Raw genomic sequence first — 11,774 nt, forward strand, 5'->3', positions numbered from 1 at the left:
ACTAAGGGTTTTCCCAACTGAATGTTATGAAAACGGTCAGGGGCTTGTCGTGACCGTTCTGACCTTCGTGTTGAGTCAGGGGGGGTTTCTTCCCGTTTCACTTTCAGTTTCTTTGTCAGACTTGGGTGCCTGAGTGGGGTTTGGCTCAGCACCTTGTAGAACCTCTACAGTCCCTTTACCTGCAGGGTTCTCCTCCTCAGTTCCATTTGTTTTTTCCTGTTCCTTTCCATTTGTCATGTCCGTTTCATTTGTCATATCCACTTCCTCTTCATGTGTCACGTCCTGTTGTGTACTGTCCTCTCCAGCAGGGGACTGCTCAACCATGACCTCAGGCCCCCCTCCATCTACCAACTCAGGAGGTGTTTCAACAGGTACAGCAGGGAGATTGCTGTTATCAGGACCACCCTGAGGCTGGGAGGTCAAGGGTACCAAAGGCAAGGCCGGCAACCCACCACACTCTGGGGCTGCATTGAGTTTCTGTCTCGGGATTTCATAAACTCGAGTGAATCTCTTTTCAGGAGCAACAGAGGACAGATCGGGATGGATGAAGAAGTCGTCATCAGACTCTGAGAGTTCCTCCAAGAGTTGTGGGTGACTCTGTCTTGTTCTTGGCTTGCGAACCTTAGGCTTGACCGGTTCAGGTTCCTCCTCTCCTGAGAGGTCACCGCAAGCAAGTAGTAGGTCCCTGTGTAGAGTTCGGATGGGACCGTCCCCGTTGATGGACTGCACTTTGTAAACAGGTATGTCTCCCACTTTTTCCAGAACCTTGTACACAGTGGACTCCCACTTGTCCGCAAGCTTGTGTTTACTTCGGAACCTCAGATTTTTGACCAAGACTTGGTCTCCTTCCTCGAGTGTTGACTCTCGAACTGCTTTGTCAAAGCTGCGCTTGTTTCTGTCAGCAACTTTTTGTGAGTTTCTGGTGGCAATCTGATAACTCTCCTCCAAGCGTGCTTTTAGTTGTTTCACATACTGAAAATGGGATTTGGAAGAGCCATCTTTCACAGGTAAGCAGAACGCGATATCAACAGGTAAACGAGGTTGACGTCCAAACGTCAATTCGTATGGACTGAACCCTGTGACGTCGCTCTTGGTGCAGTTATAGGTATGGGTAAGTGGTTTTACAAAATTTCGCCAATGACTTTTTTCTTTGTCTTTTAGGGTTCCCAGCATGCCTAAGAGGGTTCCGTTAAACCTCTCTACGGGGTTTCCCCTAGGGTGATAGGGCGTAGTGCGCACCTTCGTGATGCCTGCTAGGGCGCAGAGTTCTTTGATGAGTTGGGACTCGAAATCCCTGCCCTGATCACTCAGCAGCCGCTCGGGAAAGCCGTAGTGCACAAAGAACTGCTCCCAAAGAGTTTTGGCGACCGTTGTTGCCTTCTGGTCCTTGGTCGGAATGGCGACCGCATATTTGGTAAAATGGTCTGTAATGACCAATATGTCTTTTGTATTGTGACTGACGGGCTCAAGAGACAAGTAGTCAATGCACACCAATTCCATGGGGCGAGTTGTATGGATGTTCACAAGAGGCACTGATCTTTCTGGTTGTGTCTTCCTTCTGACACAACGTCCGCATGACTTAATCTTTTTCTCCAAATCCGCAGCCATTTTCGGCCAATAGAACCTTGTTCTAACCAAGTCCAGGGTCCTATCCAAACCCATATGTCCCATATCCTCATGTAAAGACTTGAGAATGGAAGCACGGAGAGACTTGGGAGCAACGAACTGGTAAGTGACATCATCTCCAGATTGACGTGTTCTGTACAACAGACCATTTCTCACCTCCAACCTTTTCCTTTCCTTGAGCATCAGCTTGAGCTCCGGAGAATCAGGAACAAGGCTGGCCTCATCTCCGTCCTCCAAGACTTGGATAACCCGTCCAATGATCGGGTCGGACCTTTGATGTTGCTTAAGTTTCTCTGGACTGTAGGTAGGTATGGTAGAAGAACCTAACACATCATCATTCTCGTAGGTGTCTGGAACCGCATCCGGATGGATAGCGAGGGACTCGACCAAGGTGATGGAAGGTAAGTCAGAGTCTGCCCCGTTAAGAAGACGGTGTTGACACACAACAGCAACTGTGTCTACAGGTAAGTCTTGTTGGTCAGAAGACGAGGAAAGATAATGTGAAGTGAATCTTTTGATTCGCTCTCTCTCTTCAAGAGATACAGGATCGTCAGCCAAACTGTCATGCGGCCGTCTTGAGAGGCCATCGGCGTCCTGGTTGCTCTTCCCAGCACGGTACTTTATGTTGAAGTCGAAGGTCGAAAGAGCTGCTAGCCAGCGATAACTGGCAGCGTCTAGTTTGGCGGACTTCAAAACATAAGTCAACGGATTACTGTCCGTTATGACAGTGAAAGCATTCCCATAGAAGTAATCGTGGAATTTCCCCACGATCGACCACTTGAGAGCGAGGAATTCAAGCTTATGGGCGGGATATCGCTTTTCACTGGATGAAAGACCTCTGCTCGCATAAGCGATAACTCGCATTTCGCCTTCCTGTTCTTGGTACAGGGCGGCCCCTAGACCGGGAGTGCTAGCGTCGGTGTGGAGCACGTATGCTAGTTTTGGGTCTGCGAAACCAAGGACAGGTGCGGATGTGAGTTTTTCAATGATGACGTCAAATGCTTTTTGACAATCAGGCGTCCACCGTTCGTTGAAGGGTTCTTTGGGGTTGAAGTACCCTCCGGGGCTAGATGTTCTGGGGCCCTTACGATAAGGTGGGTAGCCGCCGGTCAGATCGTTCAAGGGTTTGACTATTTTTGAATTGTCACGCACAAAGCGGCGGTAATACCCTGCGAAGCCCAGAAAGGATTTGAGCTCGCCGAGGTTTTGGGGTCTAGGCCAGGTGCGGAGAGCACTGACCTTGTCTGGGTCAGTCTCTACCCCTCTGCTCGAAACGATGTGGCCTAGATACCGCACTGAGCTCTGGAAGAAATGGCATTTTGCCGGCGAGAGTTTCAGGCCATTCTCTCTCAGCTGCAGGAGGACATGTTTGAGCCGGACTTCATGCTCCTCTAACGAGCTGGAAAACACAATGATGTCATCTAAAAATACCAGTACTTCCTTCAGATTGATGGAACCCATGACCCTCTCCATTAATCGTTGGAAAGTACTGGGGGCATTTGTGATGCCTTGGGGCATGCGATTGAACTCATAAAACCCCAACAGGCAAACAAAAGCGGTCTTTGGCTTATCACGTTCCTCCATCTCTATTTGGTAATAGCCGGATTTTAGATCCATTACTGTAAACCATTTAGATCCGGCGAGAACTGAAAAGGCTTCCTCAAGGTTGGGCAGTGCGTATGCGTCTCTGATTATCGTAAACTAAACTCATTGACAATCAATGCAAAGACGGACCTCTCCATTTTTTTTACGAACTACTACTATGGGGGAAGCGTAAGGGGACTCGGACTCACGAATCACTCCTGCATCTAGTAGTGTACGCAAATGTTTTCTCACAGCTTCGTAGTTGTTTGGATGGATTGGTCGGGGTCTTTGTTTGAATGGTGTGTCGTCTTTCAGGTTTATGTGGTGTTTTACTTTGGTTGCGTGCCCAAAATCGTTCTCGTTACAGGCAAAAACATCACGATACTCATGCAAACTACATGTTACTCTGTCCTTCCACTCTTTTGAAAGGGGCGAATCACCAAAGTCAATGGTGAAGCTTGACTGGTCTGGTTCTTTGGCTGGTTTGGGAATGCCAGCACAGCATTTCACAGGGTCAGCGGGTTTGGTTGAGTCAGGTAAGTTGTCATGAATCTCTTTGGGTGTGTGAAGCTCAGCAATGACACAGTTTGAAGGGAGTGTGACATCGTGCTCGTTCTCATTTCTCACCCATACAGACAGCTTGTGAGGATGGTGGCGGGGCAAGGTGACAAGGCAGCACTCCACAAACACCCCACCAGGTAAGGCAGAGGACTGAGGCTGATCGACCATAACACAGTCACTGGGGGTGTCAACCCTCACATACCCTTCCAAACAGGTTCTTTCTTTAGCAGGTAAGACCTGCTGGACTTTACTTTTAAGCTTTGCTAACCCTATTCTCCCTGTAGAGTTAACTTTGTGTCTGAGCTTGAGTACATGAAGGATCTGCCTATAGCCATAAACAGAAGACAAGTCACTTGGGTCTTTATCAATGCAATGTTCTTCATACAAAATGTCTAATGCGTTTGTGCCAATAAGGACAGGTAAGTCACTGTTACTGCTGCGGTCTGGTACCACTAAGGCTAACGTTGAGATTTCTGGTTCAGCTTCAACGAACTCTCTGGGGAACTTAAGAGTGATGGGTACATAGCCTAAATAGGGGACATTCTGACCGTTAGCGCCCTCAACATCCAGGTCTTGGAAGAGCTGGATGGGGTGCTCTGACAGGTGAGTTCTGGAAAAGGAAGCAGTCACTGTGGTCACCTGGGACCCTGAGTCTAGGAGACACCTAGTGTTAACACCTGACACATCGACATCTGATACACATTTCTGTCCTACCAGACCTCAAGGGAGCTTAGCTTGGGGGTCTACTTGTGTGAGCGAATGAATGTTTTTGTCCTAAGTTTTGGGTTGGGACTATCATTCACAGTTCCAGTTCCTGGTTGTCCCTCGGCAGGAACTGCATTCAGTTTAAACTCTGTTCCCAAGCTTCTTGTTTTTGCTTTAGCTCTCTGCGCTTCTTTTCAACTAATTCAGGATTTGCTTCATTGTCGCAGGAAGACGCGATGTGGCCGTCCTCGCCACACCTGAAGCAGTACCATGGGCGGGGCTTCCTGTTGGTAAGTTTTGGTTCTGGAGAAGGCGAGGGATTTCCTTCGGCAGGGGCTTTAGGCTTAGACTTTTGTTTCTTACCTGGCTTAGCAGACGCTTGGTTTGAGCTAAGGGATGCTTTCAAGGAAGCTACTTGGGCTTGTAGCTTCGCCATTTGTTTTTCAAGCTTTTGTGGGTCAGAGGGGGTAGCTGTTGCTTCATCATCATCAGTGGCGTAGTCCTCCACTGAGAGTGTGTGTGACTGTACTTTCATTCTGTTAGCTCCAAAGTGCTGCTTCATCCTGCTGGACTTAGCAGCTTGTCTGTCCTCCTCAGAGCGCACTGAAAGGAGTAACTCTGAAAAAGAAGGAGGGTTATTCTTCTTCTGTTCAAGCTGAAGACTGGTAAGTAGACCATTACTCCAGCAGCCTCTACAGAACTGTTTAAGCAGCTGGCGGTCAGAATCACTAGCAGCTAACCCACCTCTTTTGATGACCGTGCTCAAGATTGTCTGCAAGCGCTGCAAATAGCCAGAAGGCTTTTCTCCAGGGTCTTGGTTTGTGTGCAAGAACTTTGCAAAAAGCTCATCACCGTCATCAATGATACCATAAGCAGAGTCAAGAAGGGCAAGATACTCATGAGGCATACGCATTGGGCCCGAGGTGTTTCACAATGGTGGCTGCAGGCGGGAAGAGACTCTCAACCATTTTCCTGGTTGTGTGGGTAGCAGACATGGTGGGGTCTGCAAGGAAAAACTCAACGTTGCTGCGCCACGTGTCATAATCTGACTCTGCACTGGGACAAGGGACTTTCCCTGAAAAGGGTCTGAGTCGGGTGTTGCCTTGATAGTGGTGGGGAAGATCACTGCTCTTGATGACATGCTCAACCACTACTTTCTGAATTTCTGGAGTAGAGAGATGCTCAGAAGGTAAGTATTGGATTGGGATCTTGGGTGGGGATGAGACCGCTGCACCTATCTCAACTGGGGATGCTTGAAGTTCAGGGGTAATTACACCAGGGGAGTGTGCAGGGCTGGCGCAGTGAGATCCCTGATTACTTCCTGATGCGACAGGTTGAGTGGTCTGGGTTTGGTGGATGCTTGGATCCTAGCCAGTTCATCTTGTAAAAGCTTTGCGAAATCTGCCCCACTTGGCTGAGCAACATCCTTCAGTTCACTTAGATAAGTCTGAGTTAAGGTGGAACCTCTGTCTGCTGTGTACTGCTCTGACAAGAGCTCAATGTGGTGGAAAATGTCCGGGCTACTGGAGGGCCTATCAACAGGTAAGGTATCTTTAAGATGCTCAATAGCTCCACCTGAACTATATTCCACTATAGCCGAGTTCTGGGATTTAGCTTCTCTGCTGGTAACTTTAAGTACCCTCTCAATCTTACCATACTGTCCCAGGTACTCAAATACTTCATTGTCTACCTCACAACCAGTTACACCTCTAACTAGCAGTGAATTAGGTACTTTAACATTTTCCCTTGTAACTGTATCCATGTTTGGGTTAGGACCACAATGTAAATTTATGTAAATCAAGTGGTATCAACGTTTACAGAGATGTACAATAAATGTCACACTGTTAAACGTCACGTTCAACGGAGTTAAACCAACTCCTTAGCTGGCTCGCCAAGTTTTATGTAGCGCCTGTAGTCGAATTAGCAACGACAAATGACACTAACATTCTTGCTAGGTTCGGAGAGCTGGTAAGAGTTAGACGAGTACGATACCATGAGGTTAACAGTTGACAATTTATTGCCACAACAGTAATTATTTTGCAATGAATGAAAATAAAATATACAGAAAAACAGAGCTCTTTCAAAATGGTAGAAAAATAATAAAATTACATTAAAAAATTAAAAAAAATTCAAAAGAAAATGTCCTTCCTTCTTTGTAGAAGGTTAGAGTTCGGTTCAGTTTCTGTTCGTGTTCTGTGTGTGTGTAATGTTCAATGTTCAGTCCATAAGGTTACTACCCGGGTAGATTTTTGTGTTATGTTCTTATCTGTATCACAAGTGAAGTGAGTTGATGTCAGAAGCTCCTCGGAGTGGATCCCACAGCTGGCCAGACCGTGCACCGTTCCGTCTGAATCGCTCATCCTTATGGCTCGCCACCGAACCTCCTCGGTCCGGAATCGGAATGAAGTCTCAATCCATCAATAAAACCCAAAAGGAAAAACCAGTCGGAGTTCTCAGAGGCTTACACGGTGAAACTCGGCTCCGCTCTCGTTCACTCACACGACTTTTCCCCGGTTCGTCAGCTCGTTCCATGTGCGAGTGCTCTGCTCAGTGGCTCAGCTCTGACTAAGAATGGCGCTCGGTGCAGACCGTGACCACGTACAGGTCAGACCGAGATCACGTTCAATGTGTCTGACGTTACGCATAGGGGTGGTGCGCCACCAAGTAGTGAAACTGAGGTACTACATCTAAATCACAAATATTGGTTTTGTAACCATGTGGGTTATATATATATATATATATATATATATATATATATATATATATATATATATATATATATACATATATATATATATATATACACATATATACACATATACATATACATATACATATATATATACATATACATATATATATACATATACATATATATATATACATATACATATATATATACATATACATATATATATACATATATATATATATATATATATATATATATATACAATTATTGTAATATTAATCATAAAAAGCTCTTTTTAAAATTGTGAACTCTTAATGACAACTAATTATTTTTTGTTATAACTGCTAATAAAACAATGAATGGTGGGGCAGTTTAAACTGAATTTGGGCCAGTAGATTTTGAACCTGCAGTTAGGAAGCAAGTTTCTTTGGTTTATTAAATAAACCAGGTGATTTGAGCTCTGCAGCTCAGCTTAACTCTGTTCCAATTGAATTTTGCCACAGTAATTAGGGCTTTACAAATACCAGACTTTGGGGCCAATACCAGTATTAGGGAAGACGAAAATTCTTAAATTTACATATCAGACAAGATACTCTATATTGCCAAAAGTATTTGCTCACCCATCCAAATTATCGGAATCAGGAGTTCCAATCACTTCCATGGCCACAGGTGTATAAAATGAAGCACCAAGGTATGCAGACTGTCTTTACAAACGTTTGTGAAAGGATGGGTCACTCTCAGGAGCTCAGTGAATTCCAGCATGGAACTGTGATAGGATGCCACCTGTGCAACAAATCCAGTCGTGAAATTTCCTCACTCCTAAATATTCCACAGTCAACTGTCGGCTGTATTATAAGGAAATGGAAGTGTTTGGGAATGACAGCAACTCAGCCACGAAGTGGTAGGCCACGTAAACTGACCGAGCGGGGTCAGCGGATGCTGAAGCGCATCATGTGAAGAGGTCGCCAACTTTCCGCAGAGTCAATCACTACAGACCTCCAAACTTCATGTGGCCTTCAGATTAGCTCAACAACAGTGCGCAGAGAGCTTCATGGAATGGGTTTCCATGGTTGAGCAGCTGCATCCAAGCCATACATCACCAGGTGCAATGCAAGGCATCGGATGCAGTGGTGTAAAGCACGCCGCCACTGGACTCTAGAGCCGTGGAGGCGTGTTCTCTGGAGTGACGAACCATGCTTCTCCATCTGGCAATCTGATGGAAGAGTCTGGGTTTGGCAGTTGCCAGGAGAACGGTACTTGTCTGACTGCATTGTGCCAAGCGTAAAGGTTGGTGGAGGGGGGATTATGGTTTGGGGTTGTTTTTCAGGAGCTGGGCTTGGCCCCTTAGTTCCAGTGAAAGGAACTCTGAATGCTTCAGCATACCAAGACATTTTGGACGATTCCATGCTCCCAACTTTGTGGGAACAGTTTGGAGCTGGCCCCTTCCTCTTCCAATATGACTGTGCACCAGTGCACAAAGCAAGGTCCATAAAGACATGGATGTCAGAGTCTGGTGTGGATGAATTTGACTGGCCTGCACAGAGTCCTGACCTCAACCCGATAGAACACCTTTGAGATGAATTAGAGCGGAGACTGAGAGCCAGGCCTTCTCGGCCAACATCAGTGTGTAACCTCACAAATGCGCTTCTGGAACAATGGTCAAAAATCCCCATAAACACACTCCTAAACCTTGCGGACAGACTTCCCAGAAGAGTTGAAGCTGTTCTAGCTGTAAAGGTTGGACCCACGTCATATTGATTAGGAATGGGATGTCACTAAAACTCATATGTGAGTCAAGGCAGGTGAGCGAATACTTTTGGCAATATAGTGTATGTATCAAATATTTTCTTTCAATGACCCAAATGTGATCAAAGATATGGAATGGTGGCAGGACAGTTTTACAGTTTTAAAACAAACTTTTTTGTCCAAAATGATATCAGTGCATAAACTTCACTGGAAATCATGCATTTGTTCTTGTGTCCAGTAAAAAAAAAAAAAAAATTTGAAAAAAAAAAAAAGCTTTCCATATCCGGAAAGATCATACAACATATATGAAGATATTGATATTGATGTATGATTGGCCAATATAATTGCCTACAACAATATATGGGCCCTGCTCCAATATTAATGTTTTATTTCATTCTCCACACCTTCATTCACTATTAATTGGAATGATATTGGCAACTAAATGGCAAAAAATTGATCAGGTTTGCAGTTGTAATACGTGCGGCAAGTAATTTCTCTCCTCTGCTCTCTCACTGAGTGTGCGTGTGTTTGTGTGTGTTAATGACACATAAGCTAGTCCTGACTAGAGGACTACCAGCTGATGCAACCTCTGAAAAGCACAAAAGGACAATATCATCTTTATTGTATCATCTAAGACTCTGACAAGTCTGACTTTGACGATGGCGTTTCTTATTTCCACTATAGAGAGGTACCATAACTTGCATTTCTATGAGCAACAGTTCTTATCTGTAAGTCTTCTTGGTCAGCCATGAATGGCAGAGCACCAAAACACAATAGGCAATGCTCCCCAATTATAGTCTTAGGGTCCATGAAACAACACATACACTGACACAGTGGTACTTACGCAGTGTATTCATATGGAAGAACTGACTCCACCGAATCCAGCCTGTTCACGAACAGCTCGATGGTTGACTGGAGCAACAAAGGTGATAGGAGTACATACTGTTAGTAACTGGTTTATTCTTCTTTACCCACCTTGCAGTGAAGATGTTATGACAATTGAAAAAGTATGTTTTGTTTTGTTTTTTTTAATTTGTGTTATTTTCATCCAAGTTATAGTGACTCTGATGTGCTAGTTAAAGAATAATGTTGTTCTTTACTACACATTATCACATTACATGAAAGAAAAAAAAACTCAAAAAAGGCCAACTAGACAGAATGACTGGAATAACTGAAGATTTCCCCTGACTTAACTGGCTCTCTGGTATCTAATTTTTATATTTTGATATTAGTACCTCTCGACTCCTCCTCTCTCGAGCTGCAGCATGCTCGCGACCCGCTCTATTATTAGGTCCCGTAAAGTCTGATTATTTCGTCCAACCATGGTCCAGAGTAGGTTTCAAATTTGGTAGTCGGATTAAACTGCAATGTCAGACAATCTGAACCAAACCGCGTAGGTGTGAAGGAACCCAAACAGTGCGGGCACATTGTCACTGTCTGGACTTGAAATCGTGCCATGATGTGAGTTGGAGGCCACACCACTCGGTCCAATAATCACAATGGTGAAATGGGTGATAATGGACAAAGTGTTGGTTCACAACTTGACGTCACATTTCCAAAATAACATTAATTCAGCCCGTTAGCCACACGACTACTTTTGGCAGTGTTAATGTAACTTAAAAACCCTGGGTGTTATTGGCATTGAAACAGTATGGCGACATCTGTCAAGACTTTGTTATCTTAACAAACCACCACAGAGTTATCATATTTAACAGTTAGCAGGCTAGCTAGTTAGCGTAGTGTCCGTTAGCTGGAGAGTTTGTTTTGAATAAGTGGCTCTCCTCTCACCGTAGAGTCTCCACTAACGTCACACTTGTCTGCTTGTGGACAGGTTATAGCTGTTATATATGACTTTTTCGGTTATTTGTTCATCGTATGTGCAAGGTGGGTAGCTGTTCGGTGTCATCTGATGTTTACCTTACAGTCTGGTACTTGGTCCTTTCCAGGCTCACAGAAGCTGACGGGAGCCAGGCCGGGAAGGTAGAAGCCGGCCGCTGTAGCCGACAGCGCAGCTACGAACAGCCACGGCAACATCTTCACACCGGCCAACTCCCCACTCAATACGGCTATACGTCTGTACTCCGCACTATAAAACAACATCTGTCACCACTGCACCATCACCATCACCACTATTGACTCGTCCCGTGGGCAGACACGTCATATCCCGGAACTCCTTTTCTTCTCTTACTGCTGCACGATTACATTTAAGCGCAATACTGCCATCTTCTGGATTGGAATGTCGACCAGAGTGCTTTCTAAAAACCTAAAGGCAGCAATGTCGTCTAAATATTGTAGTAGTATATCTACAGGACAAAATACTATTCTGTTGAAAGTAAGTCTCCATTCACAATTTTACTCAAGTAAAAGTAGATACGTTCTTTGTATGAATTTCATATTAAGTTTACTGAAGCAACATCATTAAAAGTAAATATTTCATTTCACATTCAGCAGCATGGTGGTGCAGTGGTTAGCACTGTTGCCTCACAGTAAGAAGGTTCTGGGAACAAACCCCGCTCAGGCAAAGGATCTTTCTGTATGGAGTCTGCATGTCCTACCTGTGCCTGTGTGGGTTCTCTCCGGGTACTCCGGCTTCTTCCCACAGTCCCACAGTCCAAAGACACCAAGAGGGGAGGAGGCTAATTGGATACTCTAAATTGACTGTAGGCGTGGCTGTGTGAATGGTTGTCTGTCTGTATGTGTTGGCCATGCAATGGACTGGCAACCCATCCAGGGTGAACCCCGCCTCTCGCCCAAAGGCTGCTGGGATAGGCTCCAACCCCCCCCCCCCCCCCCCCCCATCTCCAACAGGATAGACAGGAGGTAGACATTGGATGGATGGATGGTTAATTTAATATTTTGC

At 45.2% G+C, this 11,774-nt stretch overlaps 1 protein-coding gene across 1 annotated transcript in view; it reads right to left on the reverse strand.

Annotated features, from left to right (window-relative positions):
• tm9sf2 (transmembrane 9 superfamily member 2) overlaps positions 1-11,085 on the reverse strand; it is a 29,143-nt gene extending 18,058 nt beyond the window's left edge. Inside the window, exons 1-2 of the mRNA XM_086180635.1 lie at positions 10,832-11,085; positions 9,759-9,826 (exon numbers count right to left, since the gene is read on the reverse strand). Coding sequence (XP_086036761.1) covers positions 9,759-9,826; positions 10,832-11,014 — 251 coding nt within the window. The 5' untranslated portion in view covers positions 11,015-11,085. The remainder of the gene's footprint in view (positions 1-9,758; positions 9,827-10,831) is intronic.
• Positions 11,086-11,774: the final 689 nt, after the last annotated feature.

The sequence above is a fragment of the Aulostomus chinensis genome, chromosome 16 (assembly GCF_037954235.1).
Source record: "Aulostomus chinensis isolate RoL2024-O1b breed Wild chromosome 16, RoL_Achi_v1.0, whole genome shotgun sequence".
NCBI classification, from domain to species: domain Eukaryota; kingdom Metazoa; phylum Chordata; class Actinopteri; order Syngnathiformes; family Aulostomidae; genus Aulostomus; species Aulostomus chinensis.